The following is a 24,777-nucleotide window of genomic DNA, read 5'->3' as shown; positions in this document are numbered from 1 at the left end:
TATTAGAATTTTGTTTCTAATTTTCTAACCAAACAAGGAAACAATTCCCTGGCATAGTTTGCTACGATGCAGCTCGATACGCAGAAAATGCGTATTTCATCAAAATGAGAGAACCAGAATTCAAAGATCACTCTATTCAAGAAATCATACACGAAATGTTCAACAACTGTGATTTTACGATAGTCAGTTGCAAAAAAGATGCTCTCTCAAATATCGGGGGATTCATGGCTTTCCGTAGCGAAGATTTATACGAACGGGCAAAAGTTTTTGAGTCCTTCTTCGAAGGGTTGCACAGCTACGGAGGACTTTCCGGTAGAGACATGGGGGCAATGTCTGTTGGAATTTACGAATCGCTGGATTTCGACTACTTGAGATCCAGAATTCGCCAGCTTGAAAAAATTGGGGAAAAATTGGAACAAAATGGCGTTCCCTTTATCAAGCCCGTTGGAGGAAATGCCATTTTTATAAACGCTGGCAAATTTTTACCCAATGTGCCTGTTCAAGAATTTCCGGGTCAAACTTTGGCGGTGGAGTTGTATATCCGGAGCGGAGTTCGAGGTCTTGAGTACGGAACCCTGCCGAGCGGCCGTGATCCAAAAACGGGCTTGAACAGAGTTGCGAATGCTGAATATTTACGTTTATGTGTACCCCGACGAACGTATACTGACAACCAATTGAATGTTGTGGCCGATGCCCTGATTTCTTTGTACAAAGAACGCGAGAATATTACAAAGGGCCTTGAGATTACATACGAGGCACCGATGATGAGATATATGACAGTTAGACTGAAGCGAGCTGAAAAAGAAAACTGAAAAATCTGTTCCTTCAGTCCAAGAAAAAAACCTAATTTGAATGTTAAATTTTTGGTAAATTAGCCAATTGATGGCAGTCTATTCGGATGGTAGCAAGACCATGATATCATGCAATCCAGCTGAGATTTTACCGGTATTGCCTCTTTTCTCTACAAAAAATGATGATTGTAATTTGGGGCTCTTATGAAAACGCAAGACGTTCATAACTAAAGAAAATAATTCATTCATTACCAACCCAGTTTAACCAAAACTACATACCAACGAAATACTATGTAATGTACCTTATTTGCCATAGATTGGTCCATATATGGTCAATCAAAGCCATAAACAAAATATCTTTTGTCTATGCTATGATTAGTACAGAACCTTATATGCTACACTCTAAGGTATGTTTCCCTATGAGCTTTGAACCTATACGGTTTTTGAACGGCTTGGATGAACTATGTATGATCCTTATTGTGGTGGGTAAGGTACCATATATGATGCTTTTTATGGTACGTAATTTTTAAGAATGGTTCACTCCATGGCAAGTAAGGTACCATGTATTGTAATTGTAATGATTAGTAGGGTTCTCACTAAATCTACTGCAATTACTATATTGCTGCAAATCAGTTTTTCTTAAGCAATTCTGAAAATTTCGACAGTTAGAATAACTCTAATATTACAATATTGTTGTATATTAAGTAAATTTCAATAAAATCTCTGTATGGGTTTTATGATTGGTAAGTTTTTTGTGGTGGTCAACCCAACAGCAAATTTCCTGCTTTTTCTGATTGTCTGACTGCCAACCGACATAAAAAAATTCGAATGTTTTATTATAGGATGTGATTTAATGGGATATAAACAAACATTTCGCTCAGCAAGAATGAAAATCTGAGAGGTTTGAGACACCCTAATTGCAAGCAAACACCCAGCAAGGAAAAAGAGCATTTTAAAAAAAATAAGCATCAACAATTTTTCTCAAATTTTCAAATTTGCTATTATTTGCCAACTTTTTGTCTAAAAATTGCTCATGACTGGTTTTGCTAGTATCCGTGAAACAATGCCATATTGGCACTGATTTTTCATATTGTGAGCAAGTTCAATCGAGTCAAGCTACAATTTCTTTGATTGCTCATCGCTATTCATCGAACGACAGAACTACAGTACAATTAAATCCATAAGAAAGAAAAAAATTAGATAAAAATAGTGACTATTAAAGGTCGGCACCGTAATTCCTTTGTTTTCAAAAAATTTAGAAGATCGTCTGTTATCAATTGAATAACACATAGCAGATGAGCTCACCAAAAATTTTTGCTCTTTGTTTGGCTTTCTCACAATATTGTAGGGCTACAACTGCTTTCGGTTTATTGAAGTCCCAAAAATATCAATTTATACTATTCTTGCAGACAGGATGTTAAAACATAAAATTTCATTTTTCCTCTATAATTTTTCAAATTTTGGTTTTTGGGTTTTGTTTTGTTTAGGTGGCAAAACAATTAATACATTGGTAGAGACAAATGGGGACATTATGCTACATATGTGGGTTGATGTAAGGACAAAATCCATATCAAGGTTTTTGATATTCTATTAGTTCAAACGTTTGGCAATAGGCTTTTATAAAGGATACAATTCCTCCAAAAAAACAGTATTGGCTCATTCATACTCTTTCTTTAGGCTATTTAACCATAAATGGTGGAAAAATTGGTACCATTTTTTCAAATAGGAACACACCTACGTTCAATAATATACCAATCGTATCTGTATAAATAATTAGGACTTAGGATAAATGTAGCATATGTAATACTGGGATCGTACAAACCATAAGGACAAAAGCTATCGAAAAAACAAACCCACTATCTCAAGAGAAAGGATTGTTATAGAGTCAATAACCAAGAGTCAAATGTGTTTTTTCTGATACTGTCCAAAATTTAGCTGAGGAATTTTATAGCTGTCTCATAGTTACATTATTTGCAATTACTTAGCAAAATGCCTTTGAAAACTGCGACTACTATTGCAATTTTTTAAGATACCATGTTTTCAAAATTCAGTCGTTGTGAGCTGTACAAGCACGTCATGCGGGTTTCTTCTGCTGAAAATTCGTCGAAAATTCTCAGCTGAAATTTCCGATCCAACGCTGAGATAAACTACAGAAACAGGACATCGGGCAGCTTGATTCCACAATTTAATACAGCGCATTATTCCAAACTCTGTCAGCTATTTCATCAAATCAACATTAGCTGTGCGAATTAGCGTTTAACCTGCGGTTAAATTTTATCGTATTTTCTAAAAGACAGGTGTTTAATAAACTACAGCTAGACGAGACGAGACAGGAGTAGAGTATTTAGGTGGCTAGTCTTATTGCAGGTTTTTGTACGTTAAGGTGAATCTTAGCTCATGACTCCTGGCGGGAAAGGGGAATCATTATAGTATGATTTTTTTTTTCTGATTTTATAAAATGTGTTCCATTATTTCAAAATAATGTTTATTCATATCATTTGTTGAGTACGGTGAACAGACAGAACAGTCCCACAAAAAAACAGCCCCAAATAGTCAAATATTCCTAGACAAAACAATCCGATCAAAAGTGTCTCAAGAAAGCAGACAAAACAGTCTCAGACAAAATAGTCAAAACTAAAGATAAAGTTAAGCATATTCGCAACTATTAACAAAGAGACCCCATAAGTTATGCAAGGGATTGCATTTACAACATAGTTTTGACAACTGACTACATTATAATTTTTGCAAAATGCTGTATTTTGAAACAAGTTTGGTTTAATATATCTCGTATATATCATGTATGCCGAAAAAAAATATCTTGCTCTGAAACAGATATAAAACAGGATTAAGAAGCCAATTGTTATTGAGCAGTAATGATAGTTACATTTTAATCTATCGACCCATTGCCAATAAAGTGGAACATTTAGTCCATTTTACCTCTTTAATTCCAAAAAAGTAACCTAATACATGTAAAAAATGCTTAATATTGAGGGTAGAACAACCAGGGAACAATTATTCTAATTAGTTTATGCTATTAAATGAAAAAAAATTGAAATATGAAATAAAATACCTTTTAAATTAGTATTAAAATTTGTTTTGACTGAAAATACAACAAATTAGCGCAGTTTTAACTGTTCCGACCCCACTTGTGGGGGAAGGAACTATTTACTCAAATGGGTTTTTTTGTTCAGTCAATTTTGGCCGATCGATATATTCATCGTAGAGAATGTTAGTGATATCATTAAAAAGCTCTTCAAGCGTAGAATTCAAAATTAAAAAAATTTCTTTGAATTTCGTAATTTTCGAGGAGTTATTGAGGTTTAAAATTTTTGGTGAACGCGTGATATTTGCATGATTTTGTTCACTTTTAGTGTACTTTTAGTGTAAATTTAGATCGTTTCTATCAAAAAATATTAATTCAAAATTATATTTCAGGCTACAATATGCAACAATTTTGTGTTACTAATAAACGAAAGACGATAAAAAAGCTAGTTCTGGTCTGATAACGGAGTTTACTATAAAAAAATTCGAATTCAATTCAAGTGCTGTTTTTTTTAGAAAACTTTTCCTATCATTTCTGATTTTTTAGTCACTCTGAGACTAGTCACTTTTCATATCGATGTTCAGTTATTTACAAAAGACATCTACAGTCCATTGATGCCAAATGATAAAAAAATTCGTTTGCAAGGAATCGCTCATTTTTTTTTTGCTTCGAATCTGAGCTTTCGTAATTTAAGTTGAAATTTTGACTCTCATTTTTAAGTTTTACAAAACTTCTGGAGTCCTATGGCATAGACCCATTGACTGAAAGTGCAATAGATTTCGTATTGAGCATTAAGTGAACCTATCTATTGCCTTAAATGGACAACTAATGGCTGTTAAGACTTTGAAAATAAATTTTCGGAATTTTTTTTTCAACATTAACCAATCATAAGCTTATCTTCTCGATTTGTAAATCAGTCTCAGTAATTACAAAATCCCCTTCCTTCCTAATGCAACCAAAATTAATCTGGTTAGCAGTATTATCTTCTAACTATTGGTCATTTGACTCCAATGCCACAAGATTTCAAAAAATTTTTTCCAAATTTTTGGATGCTTTCATATTATTGGTTCTTCTGATTTCTTATCACATTATATTATTCATGATAGCTCCAACTGGCTTAGAAAAAACGTTAATTGGATCATAGATAAAGTTTTCAGAGAAAAACGTTTTGGTTTAATTGGCTTCGACAGTTTCCTCACGCATTTTTCTATTGATTTTTTTTGGTTTTTGCCTATATATATATATATATATATTGTTGTTTTCTTAGTCATAAGACTTACTGGGATGTTTCATTGAATAGGTGTGCTTGAGCAACATCTTTGTCCTTCCATCGAGGCGTAACTGAGTGTATTTATTGACATCCGATGAAAGCTATTGAATTTAATGGCTGTCAAGACTTTAAAAATATTTTTTCCAATTTTTTTTGAGCATTAACCAATCGTAAGCTTAATTTGGTGAACTGTAAGTCAGTATCACTAATGTCAGGACTGTTTTCCTATCTTTTTCCGCCAAAATTTGTCTAGTTAGCTGTTTTATTTTCCAACTATTGGTTTTATGCACGAGTTTTCATAATTTCTTTTAATTTTTTTTTTAATTTTTCGTAATCCTGGTGCCTTTTGAAATCTTATCACATTATCTTATTGTTCATAGTTCCGTTGGCTTGAAAAAATTGTCCAGTGAATCATAGATAATGTTTTCAGAGAAAAGCTTATGACTTAAATGCCCCGACACTTTCTTCTCGCACTTTTCCCATGAATTTTTGGACTTTGAGTGTATCTATTGTTGTTTTCATAGTCACTGATTTGTTGTTATGTCTTATTGGTGACTTTTGGATGATAAACATTATTATTTTCCCATCGAGGCACATTCTAACGCATTTATTGTGTTCCGTTGAAATCTATTGAAATTAATGACGTTGGTACTACGGGTTTTCTCAAAAGTTTCCTGGTTTTATAGTATTTTTCGTATTTGTTGATTTTTGAAGTCATTTTGTGGAAAAAGAAGAGTCTCATTGCTGTTGAAAAATTTATTGAAATTGGACAACTTCGTACTGAAACTTTCAGTTTTTTAAAGGCTTTTCACTCGACACCTTTCTCGCTTATTTTTTTATTTTGGTGTTTTTGCCTTTTTTTAATCTTTATGTAGCCGTAAAATGCGGACCTATCTCATCAGCTTGTAATTAAGCATTGACTGAAAAGTGCCACTCGAAGCAGTCAATTTATAGCGAATAGTCATAAAATTCTTGATTTTATACTTTTTCGAAAATGTTTCAATTTTTTTAGTTTTTGTTGTTCTTTTCGTCAATTGTAATTTATTCTGATCATCGAGAGTTCCCATCCAATTCCTCGTTTTTTGAAAATTAACATGTTTATTGGTATTGTGACGTAACTGTTGTCTTTTGTAGGACTTTATTACTTTTTTTATAAAAAGTCAAGTGAGTGGTGTATATGTTTATTTTTTTCTTCCTTTAGCACAATCGCGTAATAAGAGATCCCAATGATTGGCCCAAATGAAGTTATTTTTTCAGTATAATTTTTGTTTAGTTAGTATACAAAACTGAAATAAAAATACATATGACTCAAATAATATCTAATGATTTTAATGGCTTCAAAAATTTGTGTTTTCGGAAACTGTTTGTAATTTTTTGAGTTTTTCTGTAAACTTAGTCCGTTTCCATGGCGTAGTCTAACCAAAGACAGGTCCCATTGCTTTCATAATGACTTTTACTATTTTTACCTAGAATTAGTTTGTTATAAGCTAATGATATTTAAGACTTTTGAAATTATTTGCTTTAAAATATGTTGATCGATTTTTGAATTTTGCCTCATTATTTCTTCTCTTTGTCGACTTGTTACCTAGTCTCATTATGAAAAGTTTTCATCTGCTGTATAGTTAGGAAATAGTAACTTTGTGTAATTAAGGTTTTATGTGATTACATTTTGACGTTGTTACTAGGTGCTTTTAGGTTTAGATATTGAGTTTTCGCTTTAAAATTTTTGGTTTCAAATTTCTTCATTTGGTTGACAATTAAGTCAAAAATGTAGATGAGCTCGGGTCGGAACATCAGGTGCGAACGCACATTAACGAGCCTCCTTGTTTAAATCTATTGGTGAGAGTGCTGCTGGCTTGTAGTGTACAAAAAATATGATCCATTAAAAAGAACAAGGAAAACGAAAGCACAATTTTTGCTCTGAAAATTAGGCTATACATATACATAGTTATTACATTAAAAAATAATAATACCTACTAAATTCATAAATAATATAAACTCATAAATAATACCTACTCTGAAATTTTATGAGCTAATTGATATATTATTCGGAAACTGTTCCACATTGAAAATCTGTTTTGTGGAACTCAATTTTGCTAACAAAGCTCAACCAGCTATCATGGGAATAAGAACTAAATAAAATTAGAAATCTTTGTTCTTTATGTTACTCATACTTTTCGACTGTATCATCAAATCTTCTTTAATTATTGTAATTAAATGCGATTTGAATTGGAAAAGATGAAAAGCTTCATCTAAATGAAATATGATTTTTGTCTAGCTTCAAACGAGCGCAAAGAGACATTTCTTGTTTGTGTAAAATATTAGTCGAGATAGGCTTTGAAACCGGCAGAATATTAGGCGTTGCAAAGAATTAATCGAAGACTGATTAATTTGTTAATTCCATACCTCAGTAGAGGACATTTTGTCGTTTTTATCGCGATCACTTGAAACTGTTTGAAATCAACGTCTTAACTCGAACTTTTGAGTTCTTGTTCAAAAATTATATAGGCAAAGCATTTATGCACTTCTTGAGTAAATGTACTAAATTCTATTTACAGAAAAAAGTCAGAAAGTTTTTCTTTTTGCTCACTTCACAATAAATATAAATAGTGAACTTTTTCGTAATTAATATACAAACGTGAATGAGCATTTTTTCTGTCTTGTAGAAAATAAAGAGATAAGAAAATAATTCTGACTAAAAGTGAAAATTGACGTTGTATAATCATTTAAATTAGATTTATTTATTGGTAAGAAAGTAAGTATGGCAGATCAGATTGAAGAATTGTGCAGCCTCAGTCATCTCTAATTTTCATTCAAAAAATGGACCCTCTGCTCAGACCATTTGGGTCGCACACCGGTTGATACCAAAAGGAAAATAAGCGAACATTGGCAAGAGGGAAAATGGGCATAAGAAAAACAGAGAGAATTATAATGAATTTCCATTTTGAAACTGAAAGAATGGGTAATAAGATTGAGCTTGACCTTTTTCAATTTTTTTTCCCGACTGATAGAAAAAAACCCACAATAATTCTGATTTAAAATTGATTCGCCCATATCTACTTTGAGAAAATCGGGAGGATGAGTTGTTCCATGATTTTGACTTTAAAAAAATAGGGTTGCACAGTTCAATCTACTCTTCTGCGCGAGTTTATTAGGTTTCAGATGGCCTATTCGGAGCCATTTCGGATCAAAACTGTGGAGAAAATTTATCAAAGTACTGAAGAGGAGAGACGAAAATGGATTGAAGAAAGTCATCTCAATATGTTCTACCTTAGATCCGACCAAGTAAGCTATATTAAACTTTCATAAAAATTTTATGACGATATAACAAGAAATTTACCACTTTTGCCATAATTTTTCGGAAACACGTGTTTTTCATAAATATCTGTTAAGTACAACAAGGAGATTGGTGGTAGAGAAAATCGGCGCTGGATCAGTCTAAAGACATTCTGTTTTTTAGGATGGCCAGTACTCTGTTCATGTCACTATATACACTGGCCAGTCTGATATTTGAGTACAATTTACTTAATGAAGATTAATATGTTCAGCTTATCTCCCGCCAACAAGTTTTGCTTATAATGCGATTCGAACTTCCGCGTGAATACTTGTTACAATAATGGGTTTTGTGTTTATTGCCTAAAATCAGCTTCAAAATAAAGTGTGTATACTACTATAGTAATTACCAGTTATAAGCTACTATAGTTTGCCTTTATTTTGCTCAGACTTAGTTTTGGGGCATAAGTTGTTTTCAGACTATACAGGATAAGTTTAGCTTGGGTGAACTCTATGACCACAATTTAATCATAATGAAGAGATACTGCACATAAAGAGACTTAAAATATTCTGAAGATATAAAATTTCAGAACTGGATTAGGTTTTTACTCTTGAAATGTGCTGGTTCAGCGCTGAAAAGCTTGCTTTGAGACTCAATTTCGGGTAATTCTATCATTCGATATAATTAACAAAATATAAAAAAAATTGCGCTTAAGAATCTAAAAAATAGTTCAAACTTGTTAGATACCACGTAAAACAATTCCTATACTTTGCATGTTTCTCAAAACTGTTTTATTAAATATTGTGAAGCTATTGTTTTTCCTTTGCAAACTAAAGGTTGAAAATAAGAAATCAAAATTAAATATTGCACTAAACATTCCTCGAGCAAAACTGTTCTTTAAAAATCATGCTAGGAAAAAGGGGAATCAAAAGTAAACTGCTTTCTCTTTCTAGAGATATTTTCTGGCAACAAAAAGGACGCAGAATTGATTACTTTTACTAAATAGATAACAAAAAATTGTCGACCAGTTTATGACAACAACTGGCACCAAAAGAAAACCAACATTTCAGTGAAATTCTAATTGTGATATAGATAATCTTTTGCCTCCTGTTCTCAGTCCATTTTTTGTGATATCTGGTTTGTGATATTTGGATAGTTGGTGATTTTTGGATATATAGATTAAAGCGATAGATGGATAACTTGTGGTATATGGATAGTCTCTCCGATGTATCGATTGTTATATATGGATTGTGCTATATGGATAAAAAAATGAAAACAATTTTTGGATAAGATTTAAAAAGTGCTGTTCCTGATACAAGACGGACGTGAATAATTCACATTTGAAATATCTAAAACATCATATCTGATTGATGATGCAAGTTCTATTGTTGATCAAAAAGTCGAAGGAAAAGTCCAATAATCGCCCATCAAACTGTTTCATACCAATATATATATATATATATATATATATATATATATATATATATATATATATATATATATAAGGGACAGTGCTTATGGTTATATTTATATATGAAACACAAATGATAATTCTTCGTATTGTTTTATCGCTTGCTCTTTCTCTCTCTCTCTCTCTATCTATCTATATATCTATCTATCTCTATCTCTCTCTCTCTCTCTCTCTCTCTCTCTCTCTCTCTATCTATCTATCTATCTATCTCTCTCTCTCTCTCTCTCTCTCTCTCTCTCTCTCTCTCTCTCTCTCTCTCTCTCTTTCTTATAAACGTTTCTCAAGAAAACATTCCTTGAAAACTTGAGTAATAAGTTAGACTAAGCGTTTGGTTGATCTAAAACAGATCTGAAAACAGATTGAGCAGAAACAGGTTTTGTTAGCCAAATATCAGACTAGAAGTCAAACAAATCTTGCCTGCAGTCTTATGAAATGTACAATGAATTAAAAAATTGCGATTAAAAACTTCTGAAAAGATTTTTTTAAGTGCGTGGTTTAGAAACTATATAAGCACATGAAAGTTTTTCTATGTTATTGCGATGCAAGAAAACCTATGTTTTTTGCATAACTAAAAAATGTTAATTTAAACCTTGTAAATTTTATATTTTTTTTTGAATCAGCCTTTTCTGTTTCGCACCCCTTACAAGAGTATTTTATTTTAATCTTATATAGTCCTATCTTATTAGACATGAAGAAAAACTTCACTAACAACTGACAAGAAATTAGATACACAGAAAAATATAGCCTTCAAAATAAGCTCCGTATATTGTACCAATTATCTAACGTGCAAAATTGTTGTGGCTCTGAATAAAAGCAAAACAGTTTTCAGTAATACCATTTCCTAGAAAACAAAAATTTCGAAGACTTGCATGTATGAATATCGAGACTATTAGATTTGCTAAAATTTTTCAAAGACTTTATTAGTGAAAAAAACGGATCAAAGAAAACAAAAGTCAATACTTGTCAAAAACAACTCGTTATTCTTTTTATAAATTCTTGGTCAAAATTGGATGAAATTATTCAATCTGCTTGTTCTGCTGAATGAAATTAATAGAACAATTACAATTCTTTCACAAGATATTCTTATATTTTGGTTAAAAAGAGAAATTAATCATTGTTGCTTGATTTTGACATTTGAATACCAACCACGAACCTCAAATAGAAGCTCCGCTCAAAATAATTTTTTCTAAGAAATAATTCTTGTTTTGCAATTTGAGAAATCAATTGTTTACATATCAAAACGGTTTGCTTGAGTTCTTTTTAATGCCCTCAAAATCGGTAAAAAAAATATTTTCAGAATTACTCCTAAGCAATTACCCGATGAAAAACTAAAAGCTTTCTAGTTATCAATTTCAAAAACTTAGATCAAGGTGGGCTCAAATGTTATCAACATAAAATAAAAAAGACATTATAGACTTTAAGATTTTACTTGACTGTATAAAATCAATTAACTATAGGTGGCAATTGACCTCCTCTCTGACTCTGGAACTGGTGCGATGAGTTGTGACCAGTGGGCTGAATTGATGATGGGAGACGAGGCTTATGCTGGATCTGCGTCTTACTTCAAACTGGAAAAGGCTGTCAAGGATGTATTTGGGATGCCATACTTCCTACCCGCTCATCAAGGCACGTTTAGCTATGAATTTCTCCAACATCCATAGGTACAAATATACATACATACAAAAGCAAAGCACACATACACACACACACACACACGCACACACACACACACACACACATACCCACACACACACACTTAAACCCGAAAAAACAGAAAAATGTTGTGAATTTCGCACTATTCAAAGCTAATCTAGCGGTTTTTTCTGTTAAGAATACTAAATAATGTCGCAGATGAATGCCGTTTGAAATGAATCATATTGCTAAAAAGCCTGATCTCTTCCAGTTTTTCAATAGCAGCAGTCATAAGAAAAGTTATAAGTGCTTATTCATCTGATTCTTCAAATTATGTCACATACTTCATTAAAACCTGTAAACGAAAAAAAAGCAAAGAAAAAAATACACATTTATAAGCGTGAAAAAAAATTAATTGATTGAAAACTGAAACAATAGTAGTAAGTTTTGTGACAAAATTTTTAACTTCAGATATGCTCTAAAAATATGTTCAACAAAGTGGAAAAAAACTGATATGCTTAGCAAGAGAAATAGAAGTTCCAGTTCCTAAAACTCTAATATTAATTACAATCAAGATAAAGAACGATAACAGATTGTTTTGCCAAAAAGTTTACTAAAAAATTGCTCTCCTAAAGTAAGAAATTCATCAGATCGGAATATTGCTACGGAAAATTACGCGTGAATGGATCTCAATTTGTTGTCTTAATTGTGAAGCATCTCTTATCACTTACTAATCCACGCACTCGCTAGTTCACTCACTCCCTCACCCACTCACCCAACCATTGACTCAGTGATTCACTCACTAATTCACCTGCTCACTAACTCACTGATTTACTAACTCATCGATTTTATGTTTTGCTCACACATATTCACTCTTAGACTCATATGCTCACGAATAGCCAGCGAGGGCAACTGTTCTGTAGCTCTCCCTCAAATAACTTTTCTGCAATGTTTTCTGCTGAGACCAAATAGCGTGAATAAAAATTATCTAAACTGAAAATCACTGAAATACAAGTCCTGACACAAATTAAAGAAATTTCATTGGCTAAATAAAACACTTGACATAGAATGGACAACAAATGGTTTGAGAAAACTACTTGGAAAAAAATTTATCAAAAGTTTGAAAGAAAAATGTATAAACCAAAGTCAAATCGCAGCAAATGAACAAAAATTACAACCAAAAAATTGAATATTGACGAAATTGGAGTAAAAAATTCACGCCGCAAAACCAATTTCCTTTTTATGTATTTCTTGTTTTCGGCGTGACCGAAATCATTTCTCCAATTTGACATCAAAAAAGGGTAGACATATCATGACAAAAGAATAACCGAAAGATTCTCCGGTATATTTTAACACTGAATTTCAATTTAAAAAAACGAATTGAGAAAAAAAAAACTAGAAAAGTAAAGAATAATTAGAAAACATTTTACTGGCAGTTGTTCAGATGTTGTGACTCCAAAAACGGTTTTTGATAGGATTGTCTAATGTACGCAAATATAAAAAAAAATTGCGCCTTTTTAAAGATTGCATATGTGAAACAACAAACCTATCATAATGCAAATTACCATTAAGTAACCGTCAGTGATTTCTCTAACCCCAATTGGGAATGAAAGGACAAAACAAGGAGAGGAACAAAAATTTGTACAAAAAATAGAGTGTGAATTGCGTAATAGTTAGAAAACTCTTGTTTATTAATGAGTGTATACAGAGGCTAATGTCAATGCCAATATACATATGAGATAGTAACTAAGAATTGTAGAGGTAAAATTTAAGTAGCGGGCATCTATAAGGAGTCTTTATGAGTTAATCCCGATTCTCTTTAAGATTTCGTTTTTAGGACTACGATATGGATTGCCTTGCCGAACAAATGCTGTTTAAAAGCACTGTGAACAAAACGAAAGAAGAGAGAAAGAAGTCATCAAAAATCAAAAAGATTTCATGCAAAACGTTAAACAAGCTTTGAAATAAATCAAGGCAAAAATTTTTTTCGGCAAGTGAAAAATATAGGGGCGCTAGGAATAACCGGCTGAAAACGTGAGGGACGTTATTAAAATATAGCAAGCGATGCATCTCGAGAAAAGAAAAGACACCAAGCAATAAGAAAAAGTAAAGAACTAAACCTAAGAAACCTGGTAAATTTTCTCTTAAAATTATGCACGCTTATCACAAAATTTTTCACTGCTTTTATTCGCTCTGCATCAAAAACTGAAATGGCGGCGTAAACTTAGGATCAATCCCTCTTCACTCTGCTCAGCAATTTGTTCAGCAGCTTGACCTAAGCGCTTAGTTTTCACGTGGGACATTGAATTTCACATCCTGTCTGAATACACTCCGAAGGCTATCGATCAAATGACAAAGATGTGCCACCAGAACTCCCCGTCGAGTTGTAGAAAGAGAGAGCACCAAACAAATCAAAAACTTCGAATCGCAGAAATTATAAACAATTGTTTGCGTGAAAATTTTATTCTTTTCTTGTTGATAAATAGTTTGCCGAAAGTTTAACCAAAAATGAATTCGTCCAATATTTTGATTAATATTTGGAACAAAATCAAAATGCTCTTTTTGGAAAAATATTAAAATTGAAAGCAGGACCAGGTTTTTATAACTATTTGCTTATAAGCAATTAAACGTTAGGAAATGATATTAAAGTTTGCACTGCCTGTCGTTATCGGGTTAAACATATTCTATATTTGTGCTCCAAAAATTGATTTAAAGGTTTATTTCACATACCCTAGACTAAAACCTACGGTCACCTAACACGATCTTGCAAGTTTCTGGCAAGATTTCTGCAGAATTATAAATAAACAAACTAAAATCTTTCAGGATCATCATATTGAAGATCTTGTAAGATCATAGACAAGAAACGAGCAAGATTTGCCAAAATAACTTATCATTGGGATATTTTACCACTTTGCCGATAAAATGTTGACTCTTGTCTTCGGAAATCATCATTTCTTTCGAATCAAAGCCAATTGCATCATTTTTCCAGCCTTGCATTTATAGAACAACGATTCGTTTCATGCAGCAGAACTGTTTTGATTTTTTTTCTTAATTTGAAGCTGTTTTCTTAAAGAGTTCCTTTTCAGCCTGAAAAAATTTCAAGCATCCAACATTGTTTTGAGATAACAAGAAAGTGAACCAGCGAGGAGCTGCAATTCTACAATAAGATTGGGCTTGTTAATCAACAACCGTAAGATGAAATGCGCTTACCTTATTCAGATATTTCGGAAAAACATTAATTGGCTGATAAATACTAAACAATACACTACAGTATGTTTCAGGGCGCGGAGCTGAGAATGTTCTGTTTGCAACAATTCTGCAGAAAGGTGATATGGTTCTCAACAATGTCCACTTCGATTCGACCAAAGCTCATATCGAGTATCGAAACGCAATTGCGAAAAATTGCGTCATTGCCGAATCAAAAATGGATGACGTTTATCACCCTTTTAAGGGAAACGTAGATACTGAAGAACTTGAACAAATTTTAAAAGAAAACGAAAATGTTAAATTGATTTTTGTGACGATTACTTGCAACAATATCGGTGGACAACCAGTATCTATCGGCAATATGAGAGAGGTTTACAAAATTGCCCAAAAATTTAACATCCCAGGCGCGTTTCTTCTTTCCCTTGTAAGTTGAAAACGTTTTTTCGAATAGATTTCTTCAAAGATTCAAAACTGGATTTTTCTCTGTGGTAAAAAAAAATCAAGTTAAATTTCCCTAAATAAGAGAAATTCAACTTGATCCAATTTAATTAAAAAGGATTCATTTTTAAGGAGTCTTTGAAAATACCAAATTTCACTTCTGTTGAAAAATTCAAATGATACGATCCAATTTCAAATCATTAACACAACCCATTTTCGGAAAAACTTATTTTCAAATATAAACTATCTAAATGAGAAGATAAAAACCAAAAAACAAAATTGAAAATATCAACACATTTTATATTAGCTTCAAAAATGCTCCTTCTTTTTCCGGTTCGCGGTGTAGGTTAATAAACAGACAAGCAAAAACACACCGAGAAGTTGGGGAGATATTGTGCTCTTTTGTTTACACCGACGAACTCCCGTGGTAAAATCGTCTTAAAATCTGATAATTGAAGAACCCCAAAGTCTGTCATCCCAGGTTGACCAAACTTAAAAAACTTAGTAAGACCGTACTACGGCGCCATATAAGTCTTAGAAAAACCGTACTACGGTTTTGTTATGTTTTGTACAGCACCGTACTACCGCCGTACCAAGTTCCCGTACTAAGGCCGTACCAATATTAATAAGGTACCGTACTAAGGCCGTACCAAGATCATTATGATAACTTAGGTAAAATAAAAGTGTCAGAAACGTCTCCAGTCAAGTTGATGAGCCGACTTTTGAGATTTTTCCAGTGTTTTCTGGGCGTGTTTCCCTCCTTTCTCCTCCGGGATGTTGACCGGCAACGGCGGAGTTACAAACAATTAACTATAGGAGAAATGAACAGAGCACTAAGCAAAAACCAGTCCCAAACACTATCTACAAATAAAAATAATCAACAAAATAGGCAAACAAAAATCCTTACCCAAAGTTGGCAAAAAAATCCATACCCGATCAAAAATACTATATTTCAAAAATTATTCTTCGAATTAATCGGAAATTTACGCATGAAAAACTTAACATTTTTCGTAGAAAAAGTATAGCATTTTTTTCGCTCTGCACCCGACGCACAAAAGATATACTCTACACCGAGTTTGACTTGATTAGGAGGACTCCCTGACCCAATGAAAAAACAATATTTCAAAAATAATCATTCAAAATAATCGGAAATTTTTTAATGAAAAACAAATTTCCTATCAAAGCTATTGCGAAAAAATTTTTTTGTTGTACGCCTTACGTACACAGTGGATACTCCATTTGGTTTGATTTTGACAACAACTGCTTCAAAAGAGGCTTTTGTTTGAGATTACCGTCGGGAAAGTCTAACTAAGTGAAAAGAAGAGTTAATTTAATGTATTTTTGAGACCACAATTATATGCCAGCGACACGTTTTTTCTGAAATACGACACCGTAGAAAACTTAATACGGCCTTATGCGCCTTAAGTTTAGTTCTGCTTGTCATTAACTGATCATTAACAGGCTAACTTTTTTTCAAATTTACTCTCAAGATTTTTGCATACACTCCTTAGGAAAAGATGAGCACTTTTTAATCAAATCTGGGAAGAACAAACGATTGTTTTCAATAGTTTGCTACGATGCAGCAAGATACGCAGAAAACGCATACTTCGTCAAAACACGAGAATCTGAATTTAGCGACCACTCAATTCGAGAAATTTTACAAGAAATGTTTCGCTACTGTGATTTGATGGTCGTAAGTTGCAAAAAAGATGCTCTTGCGAACACGGGAGGTTTTTTGGCTTTCCGTAGCGAAGAATTATACGAACGGGCAAAAGTATATGAGTCATTCTTTGAAGGGTTGCACAGTTATGGAGGGCTTTCAGGGCGAGATATGGGGGCGATGTCTGTCGGAATTTACGAATCGCTGGATTTCGATTTCCTGCGATCCAGAAATCGTCAACTCGAGTTTCTGGCCAGAAAGTTGGAGCAAAATGGTATTCCTTTTATGAAACCGGTCGGTGGTCATGCTATTTTTATAAACGCTGGCAAGTTCTTACCCAAGGTTCCTGTTCTCGAGTTTCCGGGTCAAACTTTGGCAGTTGAGTTGTACATCCGGAGCGGGGTCCGAGGTTTGGAGTTTGGGAGTTTGCCTAGCGGTCGAGATCCCAAAACAGGGTTGAACAGGATTGCAGATGCTGAGTATTTGCGCTTGTGTGTGCCTAGACGAACGTACACTGATAATCATTTGAATGTAGTTGCGGAATCGCTTATATCTCTTTACAAAGAAAGAGATAGTATCAAAACAGGACTTGAAATAGTCTACGAAGCTCCCATTATGAGATATCCGACAGTGAGACTGAAACGAGTTGAAGATAAAAAGTGAAAGAAAATCTGAACCTCGCATCAACCAAACTTAAACTGACAGTATTTATTTTACAAAGTGACATTTTTTTTCGCTTTTCACTTACTTCGTTTTTCAGAAAAATTACTCAAAAAATCCTTCGACTAAACATGCAAAATCGGATTTATTCTGTTCTCAACACCATACACCCCCCCCCCCCATTCACAGTGTTTTAATGTCCCAATCACAATTTATATTTTGTTATATAGCGCGTTACCAAGTATAACAAATGTAACAGTCATATGTCCACTAAGTTGGGGGGGGGGGGGGGGGGGGGGGGACAGTTGCGAAATTGCGCGTTGCTACTCAAATTTGTATTTAATCCTGATATTATATCTCTGGTTCTGGAAAAGTTCTAGCATGAAAACTATCTCATTGGTTAACTTGAATTATCACTTGAATCTAATTGGTTAACTTGAATTATTACAATATGAACGTCTTCTTCAATTGCCTAATGTGGCCAAAAAACAGTTATGATTCAAAGACCTATGTAGGCTGATTTTTATCGGACTTGCTTCCTCTTCAATGTAAGAGTATGATTGTCGTTAAATGAAAGCTTTATCATATCTTACGATTCCAAACCAGTTGTACAAGTTGTTTCTATATTTATAACCGAAGTTAATGTGCAGACCGAAAACTTCGGCAGTCTCAGACAACGGTGGTCACTGATTAAACCAACGCAGACCAAAGGTATCTCTGATCTAACTAGCGAGCGCTCAAAACTCTGCGTGCTCTCGAAGTGCGCCCACCAGCCTCATCTGATCAAGCGCGCGCTCAAAAACCACTCCGGATTAGAATAATATGCGCTCGAATCCGCCTCTGATCATATTCAAGTGCGCACAAAATCATCACTGATCAAACACCAGTGCGCCCGAAACAGTTTAATCGGAGAATGAAATTAAATTTGAACAAATAAATTAATATCCCTATAATATATTCAGACAAGAAATTTTTTGTTTTCAATATTATTTTCATTTAAGGAAAAGCCTATTATAAGAGTATTGCTAACAAAAAAAATGGGAGTCTTGAAAAAATTTATTTAAAATGCCATGGATGCATATTTCTCACTCAATAGATGAACTTGGACAGCTTTCCATAAGGAAAAAACGTTCCGATATAGAGATAATGAATAATTCTGAAGGAAACCTGCATTTTTTTCTGATTAGCACCATCAGACACTTTATAAAGGTCTGATTGGAGCACTGCTGTATTTAGGCCTCTAGTCAGAGCCAACAGTTCTCAGTCATTAAAAATTGAAAAAAATGATCTCGAGGTTGTTTCCGATCGGACTATTGTGAGCCCGAATCCTGCCCAGACTAAAAAGCTCTCAAACGATTTCGACAGTCCACATACAGCGAGCGCAATCACACTCGAAAACGGTTTGCTAACGGTTCTAGTCGGTCCGGCCACCTCACGCCAGGAAGATAAGTATGCAAATAATGGGTGAGCAAAAATTTGATGTTGTTTGCCTAAAACATTAAGGAAAAGCCTATTATAAAAGTATTGCTAACAAAAAAAAACGGGAGTCTTGAAAAAATTTATTTAAAATGCCATGGATGCATGTTTATCACTCAATCGATGAACTTGGACAGCTTTCCATAAAGAAAAAACGTTCCGATATAGAGATAATGAATAATTCTGAAGGAAACCTGCATTTTTTTCAGTTAGACCATTTTTTCTGATTAGCACCATCAGACACTTTATGAAGGTCTGATCGGAGCACTGCTGTATTTAGGCCTCTAGTCAGAGCCAACAGTTCTCAGTCACTAAAAATTGAAAAAAAAATGATCTCGAGGTTGTTTCCGATCGGACTATTGTGAGCCCGAATCCTGCCCAGACTAAAAAGCTCTCGACGATTTCGACAGTCCACATACAGCGAGCACATTCACACTCGAAAACTGTTTGCTAACGGTTCTAGTCAATCCGGTCACCTCACGCCAGGAAGATAAGTATGCAAATAATGGGTGAGCAAAAATTTGATGTTGTTCGCCTAAAACATTATCGAAACAAAAAAGAGAACCTATAGGTTTCCTTTTCTGTTATTTTTTAGAAAAGATACAAGTATGAAAAACCAACAAAAACTTTGAACGCTCCCAAAAAGTTACACTGGCTGTCTGCTGTGAACTGAAAAAAAATAGACGCTGATTATTTCATATGTAAAAAATACTTTTACCTACTTCTAAATTTTGTTCTTTCAGCGTCCCACGATCAGATTCTTTTGAAACTATGAAAACGCAGCCCGTCCAAAATTTAGCTGAAACAGCCAAAAGCATGCCTGCAATGAATTATAACTTGATATTTACATTTATGAATGCTTTCAATCGTTTTTAATGATTATTTTTGCAAGTCAAATGTTTTTTTTTGATTGGGTTGCCCAGTTTAATGTCAATTACCATTTAAAAAATTTCATTTTACTGGAATAGAGTGAAGCATTTGTTAGTTAACAAACTATTGGGAGCAGATTTTTACACCATTCTTGATGAATTTTTTCCAATCTTTGATAAATCTTGATATTTCTTGTTTAATCTGACAAATTCATCCTAAATCATTTTTTTTGGCTTTTGACTTTTTGGTTACTTGATAGATTTTACCTTGTTATGGTCAGTCATTCTTGGAATTCCTGTCAAGATCGTTTTTCTCTATACCCATGCACAGGTCATAAAAGAGTGTATTTATCTCGATGTTTTCTTTCCATGTAACATGGCAAGATCTTGGCAAGATTTACCATGTTTTATCATGTTTCACATCATGGCTATCAAATTTCGATTAACTGAGTTACCTCTATAATCACATCAGATGGGGTTGCTATAACTGGATAAGTTCTCAAGTATCTGAATATTCCACCTATCTTATATTTGTAGAACAAGTGAACACGTGCAAAGTGGAAAAAAAAGTATGCTAACATTGGAAGCTAACTACTTTAATTCATTTTTGATGTAAAATTTACTTGTATTGCATTGTGAGATGTTAAAAGCAAAATTGCCTCATATCCATGAGGAGGAAATCATTTAAAAAAAGTGAAATCTTCCACTTTATTTTTATTGGTAGTTTCCTCGAGGACGCGTGAATATATTACGAGTTTGTTTAATTTATGTAATCCCGCTAGACTTCATGACAGGGACGCGATTTAACCCAATGCGCGACTTTAATCGACCGCGTCAGAATTGGTTTGGTTCGGCACTGCGTTTGGCGAGCTGAGAATTTTTTTTTTATTTTTGTGTAACAAAAATATTTATCTGACTTCTTATTGATTAACTTTACCCCTCTTCATTATCTGTTCAAATTTATCTCACCAGAATTAAAAATTTGAAAAATCTTTGAAGCTAATTTGTACTTAAATCAGTAAGTTAAGAATCCCACCCACATTCATCTGAAAAATAACTTTCTATTGAAAAGTACACCAAAACATTTTTTTCTTGTTCTTTGCTTTCTTTTGCTTTTTTGTTTGTGTCTTCAAATTTTAGACTGTTTGTTTGGAAATACTCTATTATCAATTCTTGGTCAGAATACCAGTTTCATGAGCCCTAAAAAAGAGAAAAAATACTATAGCTTATAAAGTTGGAGAGTGTAGTTTCAATTCATAACTTACTGTAGGCAAGCAAAATTGTTGATTTTTTTCATAATATACTGCAACGAGGAAGCTCGCTAGTTTGTAATGGCACATAATGCTCGGACTCCCTCCATTCTCGTTCTTGATTTAAATATCAAACAAATCAAACAGTAAGAGAAGAAGAGGTCATAATAATAAATGGTACATCATGCATGTAATTCAAAACTTATTTTCTCTCATTTGGACAGACATATATGACCGAGGTGTATCTTTCTGTTTTTTCTTTTTTTTGAATGAACAAAAGTTGAACTGTTTTACGCAACGATTTTACCATTATTTGACGGAAAAAAAAACAATTTCAAATTTTATTGAGGAGCAGGAAAGGAAACTGTTATGTCGGGTAAACACCTACTTTTTTCAAACCACAAAACGAAATTTTGAATCCAATTTCTTTCCAATCTTCAAGCGAAACACTGAAAACTAAGTTCTTTCAAGAAAAAGTTTGCGTTTCCAACGTTCTGGGAAAAAATGTGCATCCAAATTGAACCCTGTTTAAATACATTAAGTTTTGCAGCTCAGCATACCTAAAACGTGCGCGGAAAATGTTGTTGCCACTCGATAGGCCTAAAACGGATACAATCAGTAGCAACTTACTTCTAAAAATAAATCAACTGCAGAGTGCTAGATTTCAGGACAAGCTCTGCTCCGAGAACTCTTGACGCGGGATCCAATTACAGATTCTAAAACAAAACTCGAAAAAAAGAAAGTGCTATTAATCCGACTGGCTTTTGATAGCTAGCAAGGAGAAATGAAGCCAAAAAGAAACAGAGAAAATGAAAATCTGCGGATTTGTTTTTTTAAAATAAAATGATACTTAAGATAACGAGACAATAACCATATATCACCAAAAACAACTCCTTTGCAGACAACCGTAGCAAAAAAAATGAAAAGGAGAAAAAAAGATCAATTTAAGGAAATCACACAGTTTTGGATCATTAATGACGTCAGATACAGAAACAAACAACCTTGTGAAAAAAGCACTGTTCAAATTCAGCATGCGTTTAATTGTACTAGTTGACTGAAAACAACAAGTATAGATTCAATATATAGCGATAGAGTCACAAAATTAAGAACAAGGAAAGCAGACTAGTAAACGAAGCCAACAATCGAAAACAAATAAAATTTTAAAAATCATACGATGTCTTAATCTGTAGGTTCATAGCAAACAGAGGACACAGAGTCACTTAGTCCGCATTCGAAATCTGATGACGTTTATCAATGAATGCATTGTAGTTGAAAACTAAGACCACTGAACATCTTCACCAAGAGTCACTGAAAAGCAGCTGAAAAGTTTTGTTAAATACAATGACTTATTACTCATATATAAATGCTATTAAACGACAAGTTATAAAAAAGATAGGAAAAAAAGAAAAATTCGCAGAGCAATTATTATGTTCACCGACGAAAAAATTAAATATCGTGAAAGTCAAAAACTGTGGAAATCGACTGAATAAAACCAAAAAAACAACCACACATGAAGGCTGAAGTGGAAACCTGCAGAGCAAAAATGCATTGCGTGGAATAAAAAAAGCAAAAAAATTGAACAAAAAACTTTAACTAACTTCACTTGTGATTCGTTAGACATCCCAATAGTACATAAAAAAACTATATAAGAAAAATGCTACAAAATCTTCTCACTTCTTAGGCAGCTCAATCATCTTCTCTTCAGTCAACTTAAGTGATCAAGACCTAAGAAAACAAAGAAAGAACAACTCAAAAACTCAGAAAAGACTCAGGGATTCTCTATTTCAAACGTTAAAGCATGCAGAGAATTCAAAAATAGCAAAAAAGCACATCTTTTAAAGAATTCAAAAATAGCAAAACTGGAAGACACATTTCTGCACGTAAAAACACCTATCTGAAATCAGAAAATACGTTTTGGCAGATTTCTATACTTTGAAACTACTTATTTTTTATCTGTTTAATGTTCTAGCGCTGCCGGAATCACTGGTTTGGTTTGACTTCTGCCCGACGTGAAAAAATTGAAAATTATGATGATGAATCAAAATGCTCCCATATATAATCGAAATCCCTTCGATTTTAAAAACCCTAATGAGAATAATAACTTACCTGCTGTTTAGGTCACTATGCATTTTTAATCTGTTAGTTGGACTTTTCTCGAAAAAATTTAGAAATAGAAAATTTAAAATCTTCGCCATTATCGTTTCAAGCAATAGCATTTATGCAACATTGGAAGATATGTATCAGGTGTAAGCATATTGAGACATATTAAAAGAAAAATCAAATTTCCTTACGTGAACGCAGGTTTTCGAAGTTCAAAATTCATTTGAAACGAAAATAATTTTCTTCACTTTGAAAGCAATTGGAAGAATTTACTCTGAATTAACTCATTTTCTGATGTCCTCACTGTTATAGCGTTACCAAAATCACTGCTTTGTTATCTATTTACTCATCAGCTTATTTACTCATGTGATGATCTAAAGAGAAGACCCCCACAATTTATACCAAACCCTTCCGAGTAAAAAAAGGCGAAGGAGACTGATAACAGATTCCCTGAATTGCAGTATATAAACAGTCGAAAATTCCAATAAGGTTAACAAGATCGCGCAAGAATTTTTGAAGTTGGTCGCCAATTAATCTGAAATGAACAGTCAAAACAACTGTCAAAACAGACAAAATGAATTGTGAACTTCTGACAACAGCGCAATTTTTATCAAGAGCTGTTTTATCAAATAATCGAGTAGTGCAATAAATCGTGTAAATTCTTGCAAAAAATTAATTTTCTGCAATAGTTTATTAAATTGCATTATTTCGGTCAGCAGTTTCACCAAAATGGGACAAAAAGCCTAAATAGACTGATTATACATACCACAAAAGAGCTCAACATGACTAGTTTGGCCCCCTTTGTTAGTTTGCGGCCTCGTGTTGTTAAATCTTGTAGTTGAAGTTACTCCAAAAATCTCCGAAGCTAAAAGTTGCTGGTTACAAACTAAATAAAATTGAGGTAATTTTACCTTAAAAAACATCCTAACTCGCCTTAACTGTCAATGAATATTTGCCTTTCCTCAACTCACCTTAACTAAGCCTAACTTTACCTGAACTTTACCTGAAAAGTTAAGGCCTCACTAACTTATAAAAAAACTTAAATTCTAACTTGCCTTAAAATTACCTTAAATAATTACCTTTACATTACCTTAAAAATTTCCCTAACCTTACATTAACTAAACCTGAAAATTACATTAAAATTAGGGCAAGTTAGAGTAAACAATTAAGGTAAGTTAGGGTAAAGTTAGGGTAAATTTACCACATCGATTTGATAAAATATCTTTTTGATTTGATAAAATGCCACCGTTAGGGTAATTATTTAATGTAATTTTGAAAGAAATAGGATAAAATTAAGGTCTTTGTTAAGGTAGTGAGGCCTTAACTTTTCAGGTATAGTTCAGGTAAAGCCTAGGTAAAAAGCTACCTTAACTTTATTTAGTGTGTAGATGGAACACTGGGTAATTAGAGAAAAAAAATGATAGGTTAAAAAAATCTTGCAGATCTATAGTTGCAGACAAGTCTGCTACATATTAGAAACCAATGAACAATATAATTTTGCATTAGAATCGTCAGCAGTCTTTTGTGAAAAAAATGTAAAAAACAACAACAACAACAACACTCTTTCGCACAGAAGTAAATTCACGTAAGTAACAATCAAGAGTCCTTTCTAGAGAGAATTAACAAACAGTGAACG

The 24,777-nt window shown here is 33.3% G+C and overlaps 2 protein-coding genes across 2 annotated transcripts; both read left to right on the top strand.

Annotated features, from left to right (window-relative positions):
• Window positions 1-104: 104 nt before the first annotated feature.
• On the top strand, window positions 105-812 carry LOC142354197 (tyrosine phenol-lyase-like). Its single transcript, XM_075406453.1, has one exon. It carries the CDS (start codon window positions 105-107, stop codon window positions 810-812), a length of 708 nt encoding a protein of 235 aa, XP_075262568.1.
• Window positions 813-7,468: 6,656 nt separating this feature from the next.
• On the top strand, window positions 7,469-17,626 carry LOC142354034 (putative beta-eliminating lyase). The gene is made up of 6 exons (XM_075406297.1): window positions 7,469-7,668; window positions 7,807-7,859; window positions 8,260-8,389; window positions 11,307-11,475; window positions 14,763-15,092; window positions 16,695-17,626. Exons 3-6 carry the CDS (start codon window positions 8,267-8,269, stop codon window positions 17,447-17,449), a joined length of 1,377 nt encoding a protein of 458 aa, XP_075262412.1. The 5' UTR covers window positions 7,469-7,668; window positions 7,807-7,859; window positions 8,260-8,266; the 3' UTR covers window positions 17,450-17,626.
• The last annotated feature ends 7,151 nt before the right edge of the window (window positions 17,627-24,777 follow it).

Source organism: Convolutriloba macropyga, chromosome 15 (genome assembly GCF_964194025.1).
Source record: "Convolutriloba macropyga chromosome 15, txConMacr16.3, whole genome shotgun sequence".
Classification (NCBI taxonomy): Eukaryota; Metazoa; Xenacoelomorpha; order Acoela; family Convolutidae; genus Convolutriloba; species Convolutriloba macropyga.
Note: the sequence above shows the minus strand (reverse complement) of the source record. Positions and strands in the feature narration are given on the sequence as shown.

What these genes read in the sequence shown, in the direction of transcription:
- LOC142354034 (XM_075406297.1), top strand. Translation starts at nt 8,267, where the DNA reads ATGGCCTATTCGGAGCCATTTCGGATCAAAACTGTGGAGAAAATTTAT. An exon ending in TCTACCTTAGATCCGACCAA is followed by an intron (nt 8,390 to 11,306) that starts GTAAGCTATATT and finishes AATTAACTATAG; the next exon opens with GTGGCAATTGACCTCCTCTC. An exon ending in CTTCCTACCCGCTCATCAAG is followed by an intron (nt 11,476 to 14,762) that starts GCACGTTTAGCT and finishes AGTATGTTTCAG; the next exon opens with GGCGCGGAGCTGAGAATGTT.
- LOC142354197 (XM_075406453.1), top strand. Translation starts at nt 105, where the DNA reads ATGAGAGAACCAGAATTCAAAGATCACTCTATTCAAGAAATCATACAC.